Here is a 21061-nt window from a genome sequence, read left to right as displayed (position 1 = left end):
CAGGGAACACTCAGCCTGCGAACTGTTCTCCCTCCTCGCGCTCTGCAGCCTCTCTCTCTCGCTAACGATTAGCGACTCAAAGACAAACGGGGATGATTCGTTGGTTAGGTAAGTGCACTCTCGAGTCGTTTTTTATTCTTGTTAAGTTTTCACTCGTTATGTCGTTAATAAAAGCAAAGCAAAACAAAAACAATTGCTGCTTGTGGTGCTTCAACCTTTACGCTTCTTTCTTTTACGCACCGTCCACGCCAACGCAAACTGTAAATTGTTAATAAAAGGAGGAGAGCGATCGACCGTCATTCATGTCGACTTTTATCCATCTCTTTTTTAAGGGTGACTGGACAGGAGATCTCAGGAGAGGCATTTTTAACCACTTTATCAATTAATCACAGCCTCGATCGGCGGTGCGAAATGGATGGATTCCACGACCAACAAGTGCCTTACTGTAATTTCAATGTGAGTCATTGCATGAAAAGTTGGATACTTAAATCAGAGCGTATAGGCTATTAGTCCACTCGAAACTGGTGTTAAGTTATAGAACGTATTATTTGATTTCATGTGACAAACTCACATAGTTTATAAGTTGTGTGAGGCGCTGAGGAGTGATTTAATATCCAATGGCTTTCAGATACCATGTGCCATCAATCTAAGTGTAGGCACCACAGTAAACTAAGACATGCAGCACTTTGTCAAACAGAAAAGAAAACACATTGATCCATGTCTCTCCTCCCTCACAGAAGACGCAGGAGAAGAGGACTTGCAGCAATAAGAGGCCAGCAAATGACAGAAAGAGAAAATTCATTAAGTCTGACCTGGCCCTGGACACTGAAGGTAGGCAGGGGGCAGGGAGAAAGTTAATTTCACGGCTCCTAAACATTAAGCAAAATTCAATTGGTTTGTGGTCACCTGCACTCCTAAGTACAAAATCTCAATTACAACACTGTGGCTTGTGAAGATTCTCACAAGCATCTGTCAATGGTTACACAGACACAAATTGAGTTGTTAAGCTGCACGCATTCCCTGGACTCTGCCAAGTCTGCCAATAGTACAGAGAGCATACAGCCCCTGTCATAATGAAGTCAACTGTCTCTGAATGCTTTTTTTTCTCCAGTTCCGGGCCGTGGATCACTGTCACTCACATGGCTTTTCTTTTCCTCCTCTAGAACTCTTCCAGGATCTCTGTCAACTGCAAGAAACCTGGCTTGCGGAGGGTGAGTGCTTTATGCTGTTGAAGGGTTATAAGGTAACACAAAGAGAGAGAGAGAGAGAGAGAGAGAGAGAGAGATGGAAATGTGCCTCAAGTTAGATGCCTTAGTGTTTTGCAGTCCAATTAAAAGCCTGTGTGGAAGAGGCACCTTGTGTGTCATGCATACATTAGGGGCTGTGATGATGAGAGCAGGGTCTTGAGGGAGACTGAGGAGGCTCTACCCCAAAGAGTGTCATCACAGATTACCAGGAGAAGACTCTTCTTCGATGCTCACTAGTCTCCTCTGCTTTTTGGCGAGAGCCAATGCGAGCTTCACCACCAGCCACTGCATGCTGCCACCTCTACCTCCATCACCAGCGCTGTGTAGCAAGCAGCCTGCCATCCCTCCCTCCCTCCCTCACTCTCTCTCTCCCAGACTCACACACACCTCACCTGCACTTACTCTCTCTCCCTCTCTCTGTCTCTCTCTCCCTTTCTCTCTCTCTCTCTCTCTCCCTCTCTCTCTCTCTCTCTCCCTCTGTCCTTCCTCTCTCCCTTGTTTGCTTCCTCTTAACACCTTAGCGCACTCTTGTCTTCTACAGCTGTAGTATCGTCTTGTCTTCTTCAATTAACATTTTTGGATGACTTTTTTTTTTTAAACAACGGATATATTTTTTCCTCTCTCGCAAACTCTCCAGAAAGAGTTGGTTTCAGCGTGGTCATTGATATATATTTCATCCCCTCCCCCTCACCCCTCACCCCAAGTTATTCTTTTATTTTTTTTAACATTTCTCTAATGGCAAGACATGCTCTTTGTGGTCTAACTGAGACGTGATGCTTCAGGATTTAAGTGCGAGTGTCTTCTTTCCGCCCTGCCTGCAACATCGAAGTTTTGGTTAGTGGTGAATATTGAACTTCTTCTATTCTGTTTGTAATGTGCATGCTTCATGGTGTATGTGCTTGTTTCGCTTAGTGTAAGCCTGTAACTTTTATAGAGACATTTGTTCTGCATTGTGAAAGTCCACATCACCAAGTAAGCCTTGAGGATTTATATGAAATATTTGATAGTTACAGTAGTTACTGTACAAGAATCCTTTTAACAGGGGTTAATTCCTATCATTATTACCTGTCCTGTCGCTGCCATATTAGAAACTTACAAATCTTGACATTAAAACATTTGTATATATATCTAAAAGTTTTATATTGAGAAAACATTATAAAAGAAATTATAGCTACAGTGTTTTCAAAGTAAACGTAAATACAACTAAATATTCACAGACATACTGCATTTGTCACCATGGTAAAACTAAAAGCCATTACTGTATATTGTGTTAAAATATAAATATACAAAATATTATATAATATCTTCCATATAACACAACATCCCACAGTGTGTGTAGATTATCTTATCTTGGTTTTCAGTTTACAAGTGTAATTGGAAACATGTTACAAAAAATACATTTTACAGATAATCTCTACAATTTTAAGACATGTTTGATAAATCTATTTTAATGCCTTTAAAAAAAAATCCCTTTTCAGTTCCAATTATTTAGACTAGCTGTTTCTTTGTGCCATGTCAAAATGTATAGTTTTCGGAAAGACAACGTGCTAGTGTAATTCTTTATCGAATATTTTATTTGGGCAACGTGACTTTTGCATTTAGCGTTTATAGCAGCAGAGCAATGAAATGTGAAATGTAACATACAGTATCGCTTAGTGCTGAGGTTGCATAGGTATAATGACTCTAGCCACAAAGTAGCTGCAACTTTTAAGAGTGCAGTGTGCACTAACTCAAAATATTGGAACACCAGCTCTAATAGCAGGTCTTAATTACATTTCTTTTAATTTAATTGTATTTTATTAAAGGACATAACCTTTCTTTATACAATCTCTCAATAGGCTTTAGGGAAAAAAAAAACGCACCATCACACAGGTGAAGAAAAATCTCAATCATTCATAAGATTCATCTATTCTTTAACACATTTGAAAATGCTTGTGAGTATAACTCACAGCTTTTAAAAATGAAAAGTATGCTTTTAAACAGATATTGGAATACTTCAGCAGACACTCGCTGCCAGTTGGATTATGAAGCAGCACACACCGCGGGGCGTGTAGAGGAATAAGACATGATTTTAATATTTAAGTATCTTAAGTGAGAAAAGAGACAGTGACCGCTGATAAAGATATTACTGTATGGAGTACAGTTCTGCCTGTCATGGATCAATGTGATAATGTACGCTTCAAGACTGTAGATTTAATGGATGACTTCCTGTCCATTAAGACAAAAAGGAATACCTTCCCATTTCAAAGATTTATTAGTTCAAGTAATTGGAATAAGAGGAGGAATTATGGGAGACAGGCTGAATATCCGACAGCATACACCAAGACAGGCATATGTCTTTGGGCAGACATGTGCCAGTAACCGCCGCTTTCCTCGACCCCCTACCATTTTCTTTCTTTTTTTTTGTCAGGAGTTATTCAAGTGCTTTCATGCTGCAGTTTCAAAATACTACAATTTTACAAATCTACCCCCCCCCCATCTTCTGTTTTCTCTTTCTTCGCACCTTGATACCTGTGAAAATTGTCTCTGTTATAATAATGTTTCAACAAAATCAGTCATGACAAAATGACTACATATATGGCCTCTCAGCCTATTCTTCTAGCACTACATTTGAGCTCAAAAGCAGAGCACTCGCTAGTAGTAGTAGTAAGGCCTTGTGAAATAAAGAAGGTGTCCGATGGCCTCTTACTGTACTTCTGTCTCACAATGCATGTGCCACTTCTACTACCAGTTGTTTTCGGAGGCTTTATGAATTTCTTTTTTTTTTCATCCGCTCTTCTCTTTTTTGTTGCTCTCTCTCTCTCCCCCCCTCTCTCCCTTTTTTTTGTGAATGGCGGCAGAGTTCCAGTTCTGTGGCGCTCCCCAGGAGTTGGTTTGCAGGGATCAGCTGTCTCATTCACAGACTGAGGCCAGTGTGACTCATGCATCCTGCTGGTCCTTCTGGACACAGAACCACTCTCCCCCTCCCTCCCCCGCCTCCCCCTTTCCCGACCCACGCACCAGCTCCTCTCTTTCTCTCTCCTTCCAAACTTGCGCTGCCTGAAGTTACGGTATGTTTGTACCGTCAAGGAGAGGGATAATGAGACTAGAGTTGGATTTATATATATATTTTTTTCTGTTGTTTTAATGATTGCCATAGTGCAGAGAATCACAGTGTAGAAGTAGACAGTATTTATTTACAAATAATTATAATCTCGTTTTGATTGTTCGGTTGTGCTACATTCATGTTTGTGGAAGACTTTTATGAGAGTACAGCAGTTTTCTTTTATTTATTTGTTTTCTGTTGTGCTGTTGATTGTTTAGTTTCATCCATTCACACCTTTGCATAAACATCACCAAGATCAGAAGTGGGAAAAGAAGCAAAATTGAGATTTTTTTTTTTGCGTTGTAATAGGTATTAACATGCAGAGACATGTTACTGATTCAGTGATAATGAGGACCCACCTCATTGTGTGTATAAATAGATGTGCTAATGACACATTTAAATCTCCTATTGCCTTCATCCAAAGTTGAACTTGAGGGACATGAAAAACTGTCACCGGGTGTAAATATGTGTGATATAAATATGTGCAACGCCTAATTGGACTCGGTGCGGAGAGAAGGCTTCATTATTTTAGCATTAGCCCGGGTGCAGGGGCGTGCGAAGGAGAGGTAAAACTCTCAGGCTTGGAACAGACCTAACTCGGCAGGTACAGGTGGATTCAGCAGTGGGGAAGAACCCAATTAGATACAGTTAACAATGGGTGTTTGGCTGCTGGCTTGGGCTGAGGGCTGGGGGACAGTGCAACCGATGGCCAGGACGACCTCAGGACATGACATTTTGAGGTAGACCGAAACAACACAAGTCCTCAGTGTTAATTTAGTTTAATTTAATTTAACTCCAAGAGTGTATGAACATAATGTTGCTACTGTACATGTTCAGCGTGCGTACGCGTTCAGCGTTAGAAATGCATGAATTTGACTTCTTACTGCGTGTACTTTGATTAAAGGGCCGTTTTTCAGTCTCTCTTCAATAAGTTGTGACTTATGTGACGGTGGATTGTATGCAGGATGACCCCAGAGGCGTTGGGTAGAGTGTAATTTAGGTGTTTGTGTTACTTACAACTCTTACGTTAAATCACCCGTGGGCTCTTAAAACATATATTAAAAAAAAAAAACATATTGTTTTTAAATATTCCATTTAAAATGAATCCTGAACGTCAGGGTGAAAATAGGCACATTTCTGTCAAATGTGCCTTTTTTTTTGCCCACACACATTTACTGTATAATTGACTCCAGCAGACATATCATACAGAGATGAGCAACGCTGGGGACGGCTCTATTTATGGTCCCGCGAGACCACGAGCGGAAGCGTTGGGACTAAACTCAACCGTAATCAATGCCGTGTTGTCCATATCTATCAGGAGTAATGTGGTCTTTTCTTCTCTGTTTACATCTTCAGCTCAAGTTCCCGACAATGACGAGCAGTTTGTTCCAGACTTCCAGACTGAAAACTGTGAGTAAGCGACCACATCACTTTCTCTGTCCCTTTACTCAGAGTTAACTTATCCACTCTGAGAGTGTACAACATGTAACTGAAGGATCCTGTGAGGGTCCATTCGGTCCATTTTGTACACTCAGAGTTAAATTAACTGAGGCTTTTAAGTGTGTATGTGCCGCATGTCTAGTAGTGTACATGCATCCCCTGTGTGTCCTCGTCCCGACGTGTGTGTGTGTGTGTAGTGAGAGTGTGTTTTTCCATGTCTCTCAGTATCCTCACCTTTGCTCATACAAGTGCTCTCCAGAGAGCTAGTCTTGCGAGTAGGCAGACAGGTGCATGGGAGGGGAGGGAGGGTGTGTGTGTGTGTGTGTGTGTGTGTGTGTGTGTGTGTGTGTGTGTGTGTGTGTGTGTGTGTGTGTGTGTGTGTGTGTGTGTGTGTGTGTGTGTGTGCGTGTGTGTGCGCGTGTGTGTGTGTGCACGTGTGCGTGTGTGTCTGTGTGTGTGTGTGTGTGTGTGTGTGTGTGTGTGTGTGTGTGTGTGTGTGTGTGCGTGTGTGTGTGTGTGGCACTCTCTTTTCCCTCTGTCGCAACGAGAGCTCTTTGCCACCACCAGTGTGATATTATTGCACTGTGATTTATTAGCATAAGGAAACATCAAAATATTGTGGTTTATTTTCTGGGACTTGTCATGATGTTTTTAGCACAGCTTTTTTTTTTCGCGATATCTTAACAAGGGTGCTCTCTCTCTCGCTCTCTTGCTCTCTCTCTGCTTCTCTCTCCCTCTCTCTCTCTCTCTCTCTCTCACCCTCTCACATAACAATCCGCTCAAAAGGAACGTATATATATATATATATATATATATATATATATATATATATATATATATATATACTGGTATATATATTTTATTTCAGATAATTTTATAATAATCCTATTACACACATACATTTACTGTATGAACCGTCATTAGTGTATTTGTTACAACTTCACCTGGTCGTGCACTTAGCGCTGACAGTGAATGCAGACAGGGCTGGTGACTTGGCACGGCGTCCCCCAGGCGGAGGGAGTGCCAAGACGGGGGACAGAAATGGAGCGAGCGGAGCTCAGTGGGGCCCGGTGCGGTGCGAGCACATGTCTTTTAGATGAGCCAAAAGGCCCGTGCAAACTGTGAGAAACCAGCAAAACACTGTCGCCATGCAGCCTTGGTCTTCCCTCTCTCCTTGTTGAACTGTTATGCAAATGTTTAGTAACACATGGTGTTTTGTGCAAAGATTTATATTGAGAAATGAAATAAAAATAAATATATCGTCGTTGTCGGGTGGAAACCTTGTATGTCCAAAACCGTTTGTTTTGTATTTATACATTTTAAAATGATTTAGTGAAAACAGCCGATCTACAAGCACACAACGCCTCGCACCGCGAGGCGTTGTGTGCTTGTAGATCGGCTGTTTTCACTACTTTTGTGCGATGGCCTTGTATGATGAAGCAGTGCTTTACTTTGCGAAAAAATGTACAAATTTGAAACTTGGAGATACAAGGTTTCTGCCCGACAGTGAAGATAGAATTTCTTTATATACAACTCACCTGGATAGTACATCCATTTCTTTTATTTTCAGTAGCTGTGTTCGTTGAGCATTTTATTTCTGAGTGTAAAGATCTACCCATAAGGGTCCATTATTTCCATTTAAAGTTAACTAAGACTCCAGATTTGACTGTGTACAGCAGTGAGCGCATGAAGCCTGTATGGTATCCCCCTAGCTCCCTCCCCCCCTGGTCGACTGGTCCCTATAGTAGCTGAGAACCAGAGGTCACCTACGCTGTCCCCTTGTCCTTCAGAAGCCCCCAGGGGCGGGCGGTCACTGTAGCGGGGGGACTGCTGACCATCTGAATGGTCCTGTTGGCATGCGGCAGCAGACTGGAGCGCCACTAACAGATGGTGGGAGGGCGAGGGCACCGTGGTTGGGCTCACGAGCAGGCATCCTAACCGGCAGCTCTCCCATATGGGTTTTCACCATGGATGGAGGAGAGAGAGAGATGGATGGATGGATGGAGAGAAAGAGAGGGGGGGTGAGGGGTGTGTGTGTGAGAGACCGAGAGATGGTTGAATGGATTGAAGGTGCATGGAGAGAGAGGAGAAGATCGAGGGATGAGATAGAGATAGAGGAAACATAACGTCGTTGGCGGGTGGAAACCTTGTATGTCCAAAACAGTTTGTTTTGTATTTATCTTTTTTTAAATGATTTAAACTAGTGAAAACTGTTTTTTTCACTACTTTTGTGCGATGGCCTTGCGTTATGAAGCAGTGCTTTACTTTGTGAAAAAAAAATCAAATTTGACACTTGGAGATACGAGGTTTCTGCCCGACAGTGATGATAAGGTGGATATAGATGAGAGAAGAAAGGTAAGGAACATGTGGTACGAACGACATAATTGGAAAGAAGGTGTGATACGTTTTTGACGTATATTATTCTATATTTCATTTTAAAGGTGTCAAATCTATCACCCCTTTGACAAGCAATGGCACTTTACCAAGTAACAGACACAAGAATTCTCCATATCCCTTTAAGCACTCTAAACCTGGCGTACCTATTTTTGGTCATTATAGGCACTTTTATTTAAAAGAAATGAATGACAGATCTGCAAGCTCACAACGGGTAGGCCTATATCAGTTAGTTTTTCTACTTGTTGTGTGCGAAGCTTTTAGGGCTTAACCACCTAAAACCTCTTTCAGTGGAACGGAAACATAGTACAGACAGAGTTGCAACCCGACTAGGACCGATTTTCTACGTCTCTACACCAAATCTTTCCGGACAAAATAGAACTTGTAGATCGATTTTTGCCGAATGTTCCCCCCCAGAATAGGGATGCTGGAGTTGGAGTGGTTTGAGTGGTTAGCTTCCAACCAGTGGCTGAGCGGTCTCCCAAACCTAATGGCTCCTCAGGCTGTGATGATGGAGGAGAGTTTTCTTTGTCTTCAGCTCCAACACAGATGCTTACCATTAGCATAACTTAGCGGGAATGAAGGAGAGGAGAGGAGGTGTAAAATGAGGCCACCAGCAGATCAGAGTCTCATTTAACATTTAGCATTTAACAGCACCTTGTAGGTGAAAATGGAATGGGAGATATTTGACTGCTACCAAAAACTTCAGCAAAAAATAAATAAAAAAAACGATTTTGTTTCATGAATGGACCGGATTCATATCTGCCAAATGTAGACTCTGGCTCTGCCAAACCACACGTTTTAGTCAGCCCCAAGGGCTCCTTTTGGTAATCAGTATATAACGGCTTAATATTATCTAGAAGTTGAACAGGAAACAAATAAGAAAATATAATACAAATATTTTATTATATAGAATATTTACCACAATGAATAGAATAATAATACTTAGCAAATTATGTGTACAGTATATGTGACCACACTAACGTTCGCTGAAAGGTTGTTATTGAAGCCTTGGATTAGAAAAATGAGCAGACAAATGACAGAATATCTTTGCTAATAACACAAAGCCATTTGCATTCAAAATAGAGGCAGTAATTGTTTCAACTGCGTATTCTTTTAAACACCCTACCATCTTCTAGGCTAATCAATATGTAGATAATGAGAGCAATCAAGCAGTGATGGGCATGACATTCTGGACTGAAAAAGGAAGTATCTGTTCTAGTTAGGGGCAATGCCTTCGCTATTGATTTGTGTTACTTGGCACCCCATTGACAAAATCTATTGTGACATTTCCATTTCTATTTTAAGATCTGCCTCAATCTAGGTGAACCTATTATTAATATTGCAGCTGATCATGTGACGTTTATAAATTACAGATACAAAATAAACAACCCCTAAATATTTATGCATACAATATAACCCAAACCCATACAAGAAGAAAAGAAAAGAAATCCAACGTGACAAATGTATCAAATACTGTCGATACAGATGCAAGTCTCTTAGAAAGCAGTGTAAATGGTTCTTGCATGTATTTAACCAGAATAAATGATTTGCATGTCTTGTATGTATTGGCAATAGAGTGAGGTAGATTCTGATTCTGAACTAAGTAACTGAGACTATTTTTGTCAACTTAATAAGCAATGTCAAGGCTGTTTAGAACATCATATCGTCACTGTCGGGCAGAAACCTCGTATCTCCCAAGTTTCAATTTTTTTCGCAAAGTAAAGCACTGCTTCACCATACAAGGCCGTTGCACAAAAGTAGTGAACACTGAATGCAGCAGATCTACAAACAAACAACGCCTCACGGTGCGAGGCGTTGTGTGCTTGTAGATCGGCTGTTTTCACTAGTTTAAATTATTTTTAAAATGTTAAATACAAAACAAACGGTTTTGGACATACAAGGTTTCCACCTGACAACGACGATATTCTTATGTGCCTGTGTGTAGCACTCCAGCTCGCCAAAGGTCTCTCCTCAGGAAGTGTCTCTTTGACCTCCAATCGATGACCTGGAAAGGTCAGGCCCCCAGTGATGGCTGCAAACAACCCCTGCGCTTTGTCACGCCGGGCCGTGTGGCCCGGCCCCCAGGGGCCCCCGTCCCCCAGGGGCCCGGCTGGGAGTCAGATGGGGTGTTGGCAGATCGACTCCTGCACATAGAGACCTGCACACATGGCAGCTGTCAGTCAGCCATGAGAAAAAACTCCCCAAAACATCCGCTTCTCTCAGCTCCCTGGCCCTGAAGTGATTCCCACAGTCCCCTGGACATGGGCCTGTTTCAATGGGCCTTTCAAGGAAAATATTCACCCTAGCAAACCCAAAAACCATGAATCTGAATGTCATTCCAGCTCGACAAATGTCTGTTTGTTTTGTGGTATAGGATGGAGTTGACGGATTTCCTTCATCCATTCCTATAACCTCTGGTTGCTTTGTGTCTTGATTCAGCAAAGAAGAGTAGATCCCAATCCCGTCGGTAACATCGATCAAAAGCTGTCCTCTTCGAGCTTAGCCGGCCCTCTGTCATGCATCAGCGAGGATTTGATAGAGCAGAGCGCTGTAGAGTAACTTCTCCGCTTTGCACGTCTTTGCGCACACTTGCGGTGAGACGGCAGTTGGCGAGGCAACCTGAGCTCGACTTCATTCTGACTGACTGGGTCTTTGTCAGCAGTGCAGCCAATCGGATTAGCGTTGATCATGACTCCAGATGATGGGATGTTAATCAGGACTGATCAGGCACTTTACAGCCACTCAGATGCACCGGGCTCACTGCGGGGGCCATAGGTAGTGATTGTACGCTCCCCTCAGATCAATGAGCCCTCTTGTTGTTGTCTGGAACGTATTGACAGCCAGCTGAAAGCAGATAAAGCATTTAGTAACCCCTAGACTTTCCCCTCAGAAAGAGGCCACACAAATATGATTTGAAGTGAGTTGTCGGGGTGATTGATGACCAGGGATGTCAGACAAGACAGACATGCATGGTGGATGCTCAGTTCTCCATTTTGGATTGATTATTATTAGGCTGTTCTTCTTTACCATATTGGCGGACATCAGGGCATTAAATGTAATGTGATGTAGGGCACTCTTTTACAGTGGCATGCTATTAATATGAATGATTAACAATGAATCCTTGAAACTGAATGGTGTTTTTTGTGGCATTCATAACAATTACTGTATGTAGTATGTGTGATTTTCATTTCTATTCTAAACAGATTTCTCTCAATCTCCCCTCTGTGTGTGGTGTAGTGGCGTTCCACGGACTGCAGCTGAAGATCAAAAGGGAGCCTCACAGCCCGTGTTCAGAGCTGAGCTCTAACTGTAACCAAGAGCGGCCCTTCAGACTCCACTATGGAGAGAAGTGCCTGTACAACATCAGGTGGGAAATCTGAAGACGCTGGCAAAAGAATGTTAGGCCACAACAAGGTGTCGACCGTGTTTAAATGGCTTAATCCATTAAAACCGGGAAATCATTTTAGAAAGTGAAGGGAAAGTGTCATTTCACATTTTAACGACTTTAAGCATTATTATATACTTTTGCTATTAGAAAATTGTGAAAATAAAATAATATAAAAAGTATTTGAAAGGCAAAAGGTAACATTCCTTGTAGGCCGATAATAGCACTGTTAAAGATTATATCCCTGTATATATTTCAGTACTGAATGGACAACTCAACATAGCGTTAACTGTACATACATACATTAAAATGTACTCTTCAACTGTAGTAAATCAGTCACTATTACTATTCTGTGTCAGAAAAGACCTGTAAAACAGTTTAGTGATGCTCATCATCCCAAAACATGCCATTTCTTCTTTATACAATTGATGGCATTAATTGTAATAATGTTTAAAGGGCATGCAGTCAATTTGGCTAATTGAATACTTTTGCAGTATGGATCTGCAGTGTTTTAGAGATGTATCTTGAATCATGAAACTTTCTCCTCAAAATGTAAGTGTAGCATTTTATGTGTTTACTAACGCTTTATTTGTTACATCATAGGTTTACAGAGAAGTGTTTTTGCGCGTGCTATACACGCACACACACACACACACACACACACGCACGCACGTACGCACGCACGCACGCACACACACACACACACACACACACACACACACACACACACACAGACAGACAGACAGAGAGAAAGATTGCTTGCATTTTTGAAAATTACTTCAAATGAAATGAAATACGCTGTGATAAATGCTTCAAATGAGATGCGCCAGGTCGACTGAAGACATATTTTATTTCTAAAGTAAATCCTTGTAAGTAAGTACCACCTTGTAACAATTCACATTCTGAGAATTTCGTTTTCAGACAATTCCAAGGGGCCATGGCACTGGAGTGTTGCTTAGTTACACTCGATCTTGAATCGATTTGATTTGTAATATACATGACATTTATTCCATGTGCATGCTAGTGAAATTACCGACACCATGCATGCAGAAAGCCGTCATAAACCCACCTTTAGTGAGTGGTGAATCGTGTGTGATTCATTCAGTCACCTGCCGTCTCATGCTCAGATGAATAGTATGAAAAGTAGACAAAAGGAGACAAGGTGTCACATTTTCCGCACAGCACTCTCCATCAAATCGCCAGAATGTACGTCAGGAGATAATGGTGTGGTGATGACGTGCTATTTTATTCAGCGAAGCGATCCAAATTCATTTAAATGTCAGCCAGTATTTTCTTTATATAAAACGTATGTTGTGTATTGTGTTATTGTCTATAACAATATTATGATTATTTTATGCATTATTATTATTATGATAATTATTATCTTTGTCACCACTTTAACCATTATTTTATGCTTTAACTATAAAAAAAAATAGCAGATATTCAAGCTCACAGCACGGCACCAAGTGCCGCGCTGCAAGCTTGTAGATCAGCTATTTTTGAAAAATCATGAAAATATCTGCAAATCTTTATAATTTATAATGTTTTTAAAGCAGACATTTAAAACGCAAATCCTTCTTTCTCTTGGTCCCTGGAACAAAATGTTTTCAGGTGGGGGTCCGTGGTCAAATACATATAATTCTAGGGGGTCCTTGACATGAAAAGGCTTGAGAACCACTGACATAGAAACATGGGTTTCTCACACAACTGTGAGGACATTTTTAGGTTTTTTTTAGGCCTAAATGGGTTAATAATAATAATAAAATTAAAAACATATTTTTCCAATCACTCTGTCCCGCAGTGCCTACGAGCAGAAACAGCCTACAGGAATGAAGTCCTCCAGCCCAGTCACGCCCCCTTGCAGCACCCCTGTGTCCCCACTCCACCATGCGTCCCCTACAGCAGCCCCTACCCCCAAGCCAGACAGGACCTACCCCCACCTGACACCCTCACAGCCTCTCCCTGACAATGCCTACTCCATGGACCACAGGTATGACAACCAGGGGATATACAGATATACACAAGCTCACAGCGCGGCACTGAGTGCTGCACTGCAAGCTTCTAGGTCTGCTATTTATTTTTTTAAGTCGTGAAAATGTGCACAAATCTTTAAATATATGTATTTTTAAGCGAACATTTCTAACTCAAATTTTGATTCTGGGGGGTCCCTGGAACGAAATATTTTAAGATGGGGGTCCGTGGCCAAATACACATCATTTTGGGGTTCCTTCACATTTTGGGGTTCCTGCTGTTTTTCAATAGTTAAAGCACAAAATTATGCGTAATAATGTGTTCCCAGTCTAATGAAGAACATTCATGGGGGGCTGGCAGTGAATCCTTGTACCCAGGGCCCAGAATTTGGTGTGACACCCCTGATGACAACCCACTGGTGTTCATATTGAGAGGGTTAGCAGTTATGCTCTTATGCAGAGGGACTTCTAGCAAGGGCAACAGTAGAATGCTGGCATGTGATTATATCTCTATTTAGCAGTGTTTGATTTTGCTTAATTTTTGCAAACATTGTCATATTTAGACCAGTTAATGTGAAGAAAAGTTGTATCAGTCTGAAGAAGAGATGTGTGCTCGAAACGTCACACTTATTTATTTGGTGCAATAAAGCACAATTGTCGCATGTGAGCCCTCAGTGTGCAAGTCGCTAGTCGTCGCTCAGCACCTGCCCAACTTGGGTTAGGGATGTGCATGTCATCTCCCTTTTTTTCAAGAAAAGTTGTATACCAAACAGAGACTTTACCAATATTGTCTAAACATTTTGGCTCCTGTTTTATTTCACAATGTTTGCAAACTCCACCCAAGAACGTTAAGATAAACACTGAGAATTATTCAGAAAATATTGCTTCACCAGAATGCTGCTGTTTCACATTATATCAACATCAGCTCAAGGTACAGTGTTGTCGCATAGATTCGTCTTTGCTTCTTCCCGCACGGACGGAAATAATCCGGTTATTCGGTCATTTGTCCAGATTTCGCCGTCAGCTGTCGGAGCCATGCCACTCGTTCCCCTCCCCGCCCTCCTTGGCCCGGGAAGGCCGGCCCATGTACCACAGACAGATGTCAGAGCCCAACATCCCCTTCCCTCCTCAAGGCTTCAAACAGGAGTACCCCGACCCCCTGTTTGAGCACCCAGCCATGGTGGGTGCCCCGCTGCCGCACACATACCCTCCATCCATGATGATCAAGCAGGAGCCGAGGGATTTCACCTACGACTCGGGTGAGACAGACATTTACAAGTAAATGCTGAAGTGCGTGTGTGTGTGTGTGTGTGTGTGTGTGTGTGTGCGTGTGCGTGTGCGTGTGCGTGTGCGTTTGTGTTCGTACCCTCTAAACTAGTTTATCATTACTCCTAAATCACTGGAGCTGAAGTTTCTTCTCAAGAAACAAGTGTCTATCTAGTATCTATCGACAAAATGACCCCACCAAAACATTTGTAAATAAATAAAATAGAATAAAATAAAATAAATCATTCATACTTTTTCTTATTCTGCCAGAGCGTTATCATTTCAGGAATGGGAGAGAAGGGGGGCGGGGGGGGTAGCGTTTATTGAGTTTGCCCATTATTAGGACAGGGGGTCTGGTTGGGTCGGGTGTCTGTGCCGGTCTCCATTTCCTGTGGTGCTCTAATAGAGAAGGGGGTTGGGGGGGGGGGGCGGGTGGGCTGGGGGGGCCTACGCCTGGTCATAATCCAAAATCCGCCCACACACACCTCCCCGTTGTCTTTAGCGAGCGAGTGAAGGGACCTAATCCCCGGCCCGGAGCCGCTGGGCCTGGGACTAAAGCGGGGCATGAATGAACCTGCGCTGGTCTGCCATGTTCATTCACAAGACGGACAGACAGACAAGGCAGGGCCCCGGAGAGCTAGGACTGGGATAGAATGTGTGTGACTAGTCAAGGGGAAAAGCAGCGTCTCCCCAGTCGCCTCCCACGGCGTCGCTTTCAAGAAAAACACCACGGAGCTTTCACTTCTTGGTCTGCCCGCCTCTGTCACATGAGCCCCCTTTTTCTCAAAACAGCAGCTCTGCGATTTTTCCACCGTGGCCCGTCGCAGAAAAGCCCATGCAACTGCAATTTTTGTGTTTTTCTCTTTTTGAATTGAATGTTTACTTGGGTCCCTGGCTGCTATGTGTGTTGAGTGAGTTTTATGAGCCGTGTGGAGAGGCTCTGGAGAGGTGTTATAACAGGCATTGTATATTTTTCTTTTAAAAATAAATGGACATCAAAAGACAAAAATAAATGTTCCCCGTGCAGATTTGTGCCTGAAATGTTTTAGGATACGTGCTTTATGTCCGTCAACAGCACTGTGTGTCACCACACTGTGGTCTAACGGGCAGGAAGTTGAACTGACTACTGACTACGGTTACTGTATATCCCAGAGTTAAGCATTAGGCTGAATTTATTAGCAGTCACTGTGGAGCTTGTTGACTGGAGCAGGCCTGTTGGAGAGGATGGGCGGGGAGCTGGTAATTTCATTAGCAGTAATTTCCTCTACAAGCCCATTACTTTGATGAAGTTCAGAGAAATGTTTATGGGCCTAAATGAAGGGTCTCAGTCTGTTTATTGAGCATTCACTTTGTAACCGCTTCGGCCCGTTTTGATCGTAAGCCATGCCTGTGATGGCCTTTGTTGTAGAAGGTTCTAACGTGAGCAGCGAGTGGAAGTTCAATCGGACAATGGTGTAATATAAAGCCAAATAGTAAATGCAGGATCTCGTTGAAACCTGCAAGCCTTCAGACCACCGAGAATTGTTCAGTCAGACATTTCAATCAAAATGTAACAAGACAAATATGTCCACAAGATAACACATTACGTTATGAGTTCAGAAATGTATTTTTAAGAAAGAAAAAAAAAACATTTTATTTTGTATGAGAATATAACACCTGCTCTTTTCACAAAATAGACTGATCGGATGAATCCAAATGAAATGTTGAACTTCTTTGAAATTCATTTCAATCCACTTCCGTTATCAAGGGAAATTATTAAGTCAATGGAAAACTGAGAAATGGAATGTGCAAGGATGGCCATGGATGACACATAGCAAACTGCTCCTCATATCATGTGCACATATCATTTTTGAATGAGTCCAATGCTCACCTGTCTCTGTAGGGACGAGATGACTCCAGGTAAACAATCGTTAATGAAATGGAAAAAAAACATGTCATGCTTAGGTCCATACTGTATGATATCGATCTGACCACCACATGTCTGTGATGCTTTTTCCTTGAAAACTCATATCACGGCGAAAACTCGATCATCCTGAGTTTAGCCACCCCGTTTTTCATAATAGCACCGTGCTTTGTCCAGTCGTAATTCCTCCTGTTGGCTTTAGAACTCTCAGAAGGTGCGTTTAGAGGCGCGCGGTAGCGAGTTGGGCTGTGACTGCATGGGAGCCACCGTGGAAGGCTGCTACTAACGCTGGAGGACACGTTCTTTAATCAGAGCCAACGGTGCGTTGAGCGAACAGGCTCTGACTGCTCTCAGATAGTGTTCTTAATGCTGCCCTCTGGCCCTTTAACACCCTCTCTCCTGTTCCTCCCCTGGCTCGCAGCAGAAGTGCCTAGCTGCCATTCTGTCTACCTGCGGCAAGACGGCTACCTGGCCCACGCTAACAGGACCGAAGGTATACCACCTCACAGCACTTTGAGATTGGACGGGATTGATGTGCGTTTTGGCGGAGGAGGTGTTTCTATGGCTACTATACAAATTGTTGCCATTTTCTGTGCTCTCGTTTCACCAGGCTGTATGTTTGACAAAGTGGCCCGGCATTTCTACGACGACACCTGTGTGGTTCCTGAAAAGGTTGAAGGTGGGTGTTTCCCTCCACGTCAAGTTTATTGTAAAATGCATTTTCAGAACAGTAAATGATTGAAGTTACAGTAATGCTCATAATGCCATAATAGACCATACAAATAGAAAATACAAGCTCAGTTCAGACAATGGGCATTAACCACTTAAACCCTGGTGTCACTACTGTATTCTGGGCCTTTAAAAATAGCAGATCTAGAAGCTAACAATGCTCGTCAACCTGTCACGACAGCGAGCAAAGAGACTTTGTGTACAGGGAAAATAAGTGGGGGCCGAGAATAGACCCTGATCAACAACGTATATCGTCACTATCCAGCAGAAACCTTGTATCTCCAAGTTTCAAATTTCCCGGTTTTTCGTAAATTAAAGCCCTGCCTCATCATATAAGACTGTTGCACAAAAAATAGTGAAAATAGCAGATCTACAAGCACACAACGCCTCGCGATGCGAGGCATTGTGTACTTTTAGATCGGCTATTTTCACAAACGGTTTTGGACATACATGGTTTCCACCCGACAACGACAATATACTGTAGGGTTTGGTTAACAGAGTGACACAAAGACACTTCTAATAATGACTGTGTGTGTGTGTGTGTGTGTGTGTGTGTGTGTGTGTGTGTATGTGGCCTGAAGGTGACATCAAGCAGGAGTCTGGGCTGTACCGCGAGGGCCCATCGTACCAGCGCAGAGGCTCCCTGCAGCTCTGGCAGTTCCTGGTGGCCCTGCTGGACGACCCGTCCAACTCCCATTTTATCGCCTGGACCGGCCGTGGCATGGAGTTCAAACTCATTGAACCAGAGGAGGTGAGAACCTTAACAAAATGTTGTTGTGCACAGAGCATTGTGGGTACTTAATAAGTCACATGTGCAGTGAAAATAAAAAGCTCCTACTCTTGACTCTTCTTTTTTTTTTTTTACTTTATTCCTCTACTCTGTCACATGGTAAAAGCATGTCTTCCAGTCAAATCACCTCCACCATCAGTCAGCGGCGCTGCCCTGATAAATATTTCAATGAACGTATTCCTAAAAATATAAGCTATGTTGACGGCTGGTCCCTTTGAAATGGAAACAGGGCCGGCTTTCTGTGTGCCGCCCACATCTGACACAGCGAGGCTCAGTCACTGCTGCCCAGTTCTATGTACTGAGGGAAGACGAGCGTGGGGGGGTTTACTAGAAGAGTGGTGGTGGTGAGGGGGGGTACCTGGCAGGGGTCCATGCTGCCTTAACGGCACTCTCAGCGGCATGGACCAGCTGCAACTAACAGGGGGGCCCATTCATGCCGTCAGGTGACCCAACGCAGTTGCTTTTGGGCACGAGCACTGAGGCCGACCGTTAGCTCACAGCTTCTGCCTTTCGCCAGCACAGGTGTAGCATGTGAATGAGCATCGTGACATGAAAGGACTGGCAATGCAGCGTAGTGTTCTTGAATAGAATAGAATAAAACTAACTAGAGCAGTGGTTCTCAAACTTGGGTTTGGGACCCCCAGGGGGGTCCCCAAATTATTTTGTGGGGTCCCCAGATGATTAGCGTAATGTAAAAAAAGGTTCTCACTCAACGGTAAACAAACCAACATAAGTGTATACAGGGTATCTGCATTTGCGAGACGTTGTGAGCATGTAGATCTGCTATTTTCACAATAGTTATCTGTGGAACAGAGTCATATTAAATGTAATACCTACAATTCCAAGTGCTTGTCAGGGTGGGGGTCCCCTGTTCATATATGTTTATTTTGGGGGTCACGGCCTAAAAAGGTTTGAGAACCTGTGAACTATAGGATAGTGGAGGGGAAAACAGCAGAGAGCAGAAAGTACAGGAAACAAAAAGATTGAGAGCAAGAGCAATTGTCTGCATAAATGGTCAGCATTCATCGCCTTTCTCCAAAGTGATTTTACAATGTGCGTTACATCCACCAATTCATACCCATTCACACACTAATGGTGGAGGCAGCCATGCAAAGTTCCGTGTCTTGCTCAAGGACACTTCAGCGTGAAGCCGGGGATGGAATCGAGACACCCGCTCTACCTCCCGAGTCACTCCTGAATTAATGGTAATAAATACAATAAAGAGTGGGATTGTTAGGATGTGATCTAAACAGAAGGACAGAGAGAGAGAGAGAGAGAGCGCTACAGGGCTGTGGGTTGGAGTGCGAGGCCGGGTGGTGGGAGGTCTGGCTGACAGGTGCTGTAACATCTGCTGCCTCCTCCGCTGGGCGTGTGACAAGTTCCTAATGAACACATCGCTGATCAGGTCTGCCCCAGTCTGGACGCACTCTAATTGTTGTTATTAGGGAATATGGATTAGTAGGCTTTGTTTAACATTTCAACTGTCACAGCTTTCTTGTCAGGAAATTGGGTAAATTGCACGTGGCCTCTGTTTACGTGACTTATGTGATAAGTCATTAGGTAATGTGGTAAATGCCCATGACATTCTGATATAATGCCCTCTTTGTTGTGTGTGTGTTTTTCCTTACACAGGTAGCGCGTCGATGGGGAATACAGAAAAACCGACCGGCCATGAACTACGACAAGCTCAGCCGTTCGTTACGCTACTACTACGAGAAGGGGATCATGCAAAAGGTAGAACATACAGGAGTAAGGGCGTGTTGGTCTCCTCTTAAAGCCACGTTACAACCCACACTGTTGCACAACCCTTTTAACAAGTGACAAAATTCCGTGGTCTTGTCAGTTTTTGAGGTTGAATTAGTTTTTTTTCTTTTTCATATATCAGCCTTTACTGTACCCATATGTTTACCTGCCTTTCACACCTCTCTCTCCCTCTCCCTCCCTCTCTCCCTACAGGTGGCGGGGGAGAGATATGTATACAAGTTTGTGTGCGACCCTGAGGCTTTGTTCTCCATGGCGTTCCCTGACAATCAGCGGCCGGTGCTGAAGACGGACATGGAGCGGCAGATCAACGAGGAGGACACGGTGCCGCTGTCGCACTTTGACGAGAGCATGGCGTACGCGCAGGAAGGGGCCTACTGCCCGCCGCACCCCTACCACGAGGGCTACGTTTATTAACGTCAGCCCCCCCCACTCCCACCCCCTGCTCACACTTACCTCCTCTCCTCCTCCTCCTCCTCCCCCGCCCTTCCTTGCTCCCTGCTACACCTGAAACTGTATGTTCACAGTCAGTCCGAGGGAAAAGACTTTGCAAATCCAAGTGGAGCTCCCCCCCCCCACCCTCTCTCTCTCTCTCTCACTCACTCACTCTCTCTCTCTCTCACACACACACACACACACACACACACACTCACACACACACACACACACACACACACGATCCTCTTCATTCTCTTGTCTCTTTGATGTCCAAGCCGTACGAGCAGGATGATGGAGAGTGCACTTTATGGACAGGAGGACTGGTGTTGTGTGAACCTGCCAGGGCTAATAGCGATTTGGCCGGATTCTTTCAGATTGTTATGTTTGTATCTTAAAAAAAAGTGGGATTTGTTTTTTCTGTGTTTTTTTTGTTTTCCTGATTTCCGTGAGCATGCAGTGCCCGGGTAAGACAGGACTCGGCAGCCTAACGTTCACCTGAGAACAGCTTTGTAGCTAAATGAGACTTTCTCTGAGAAGGAAGTGAAGATCTCCTCCACACACAGGGGCGTCACAAGGGGTAGGAAAGTGGGACTGAGTTACTGGGGCCCAAGGTGGAGGGGCCCTAATAACTTTATCTATTGAAAAATAGC

General features: G+C 43.4%; 1 protein-coding gene across 4 annotated transcripts; it reads left to right on the top strand.

Annotated features, from left to right (window-relative positions):
* Positions 1-411: 411 nt before the first annotated feature.
* Positions 412-20390, top strand: etv1 (ETS variant transcription factor 1; the record flags this gene model as incomplete). 4 transcript variants are annotated; one of them, XM_080747418.1, is made up of 12 exons in its annotated part: positions 412-456; positions 738-831; positions 1164-1211; positions 5689-5742; positions 11407-11536; positions 13356-13544; positions 14536-14783; positions 17118-17186; positions 17304-17372; positions 18004-18173; positions 19845-19946; positions 20169-20390. In XM_080747418.1, the coding sequence occupies 12 exons, from the start codon at positions 412-414 to the stop codon at positions 20388-20390; spliced, it is 1440 nt and encodes a 479-aa protein (XP_080603544.1). The 4 variants fall into 4 exon arrangements, with proteins under 4 accessions (XP_080603544.1, XP_080603545.1, XP_080603546.1 ...); XM_080747419.1 differs by lacking the exons at positions 412-456; positions 738-831; positions 1164-1211 and adding an exon at positions 2021-2081; XM_080747420.1 differs by lacking the exons at positions 412-456; positions 738-831; positions 1164-1211; positions 5689-5742 and adding an exon at positions 2021-2081.
* Positions 20391-21061: the final 671 nt, after the last annotated feature.

Source organism: Nannobrachium achirus (genome assembly GCF_963921795.1).
Source record: "Nannobrachium achirus genome assembly, chromosome: 2".
Lineage (NCBI taxonomy): Eukaryota > Metazoa > Chordata > Actinopteri > Myctophiformes > Myctophidae > Nannobrachium > Nannobrachium achirus.
This window is presented reverse-complemented; position numbering and strand designations above follow the sequence as displayed.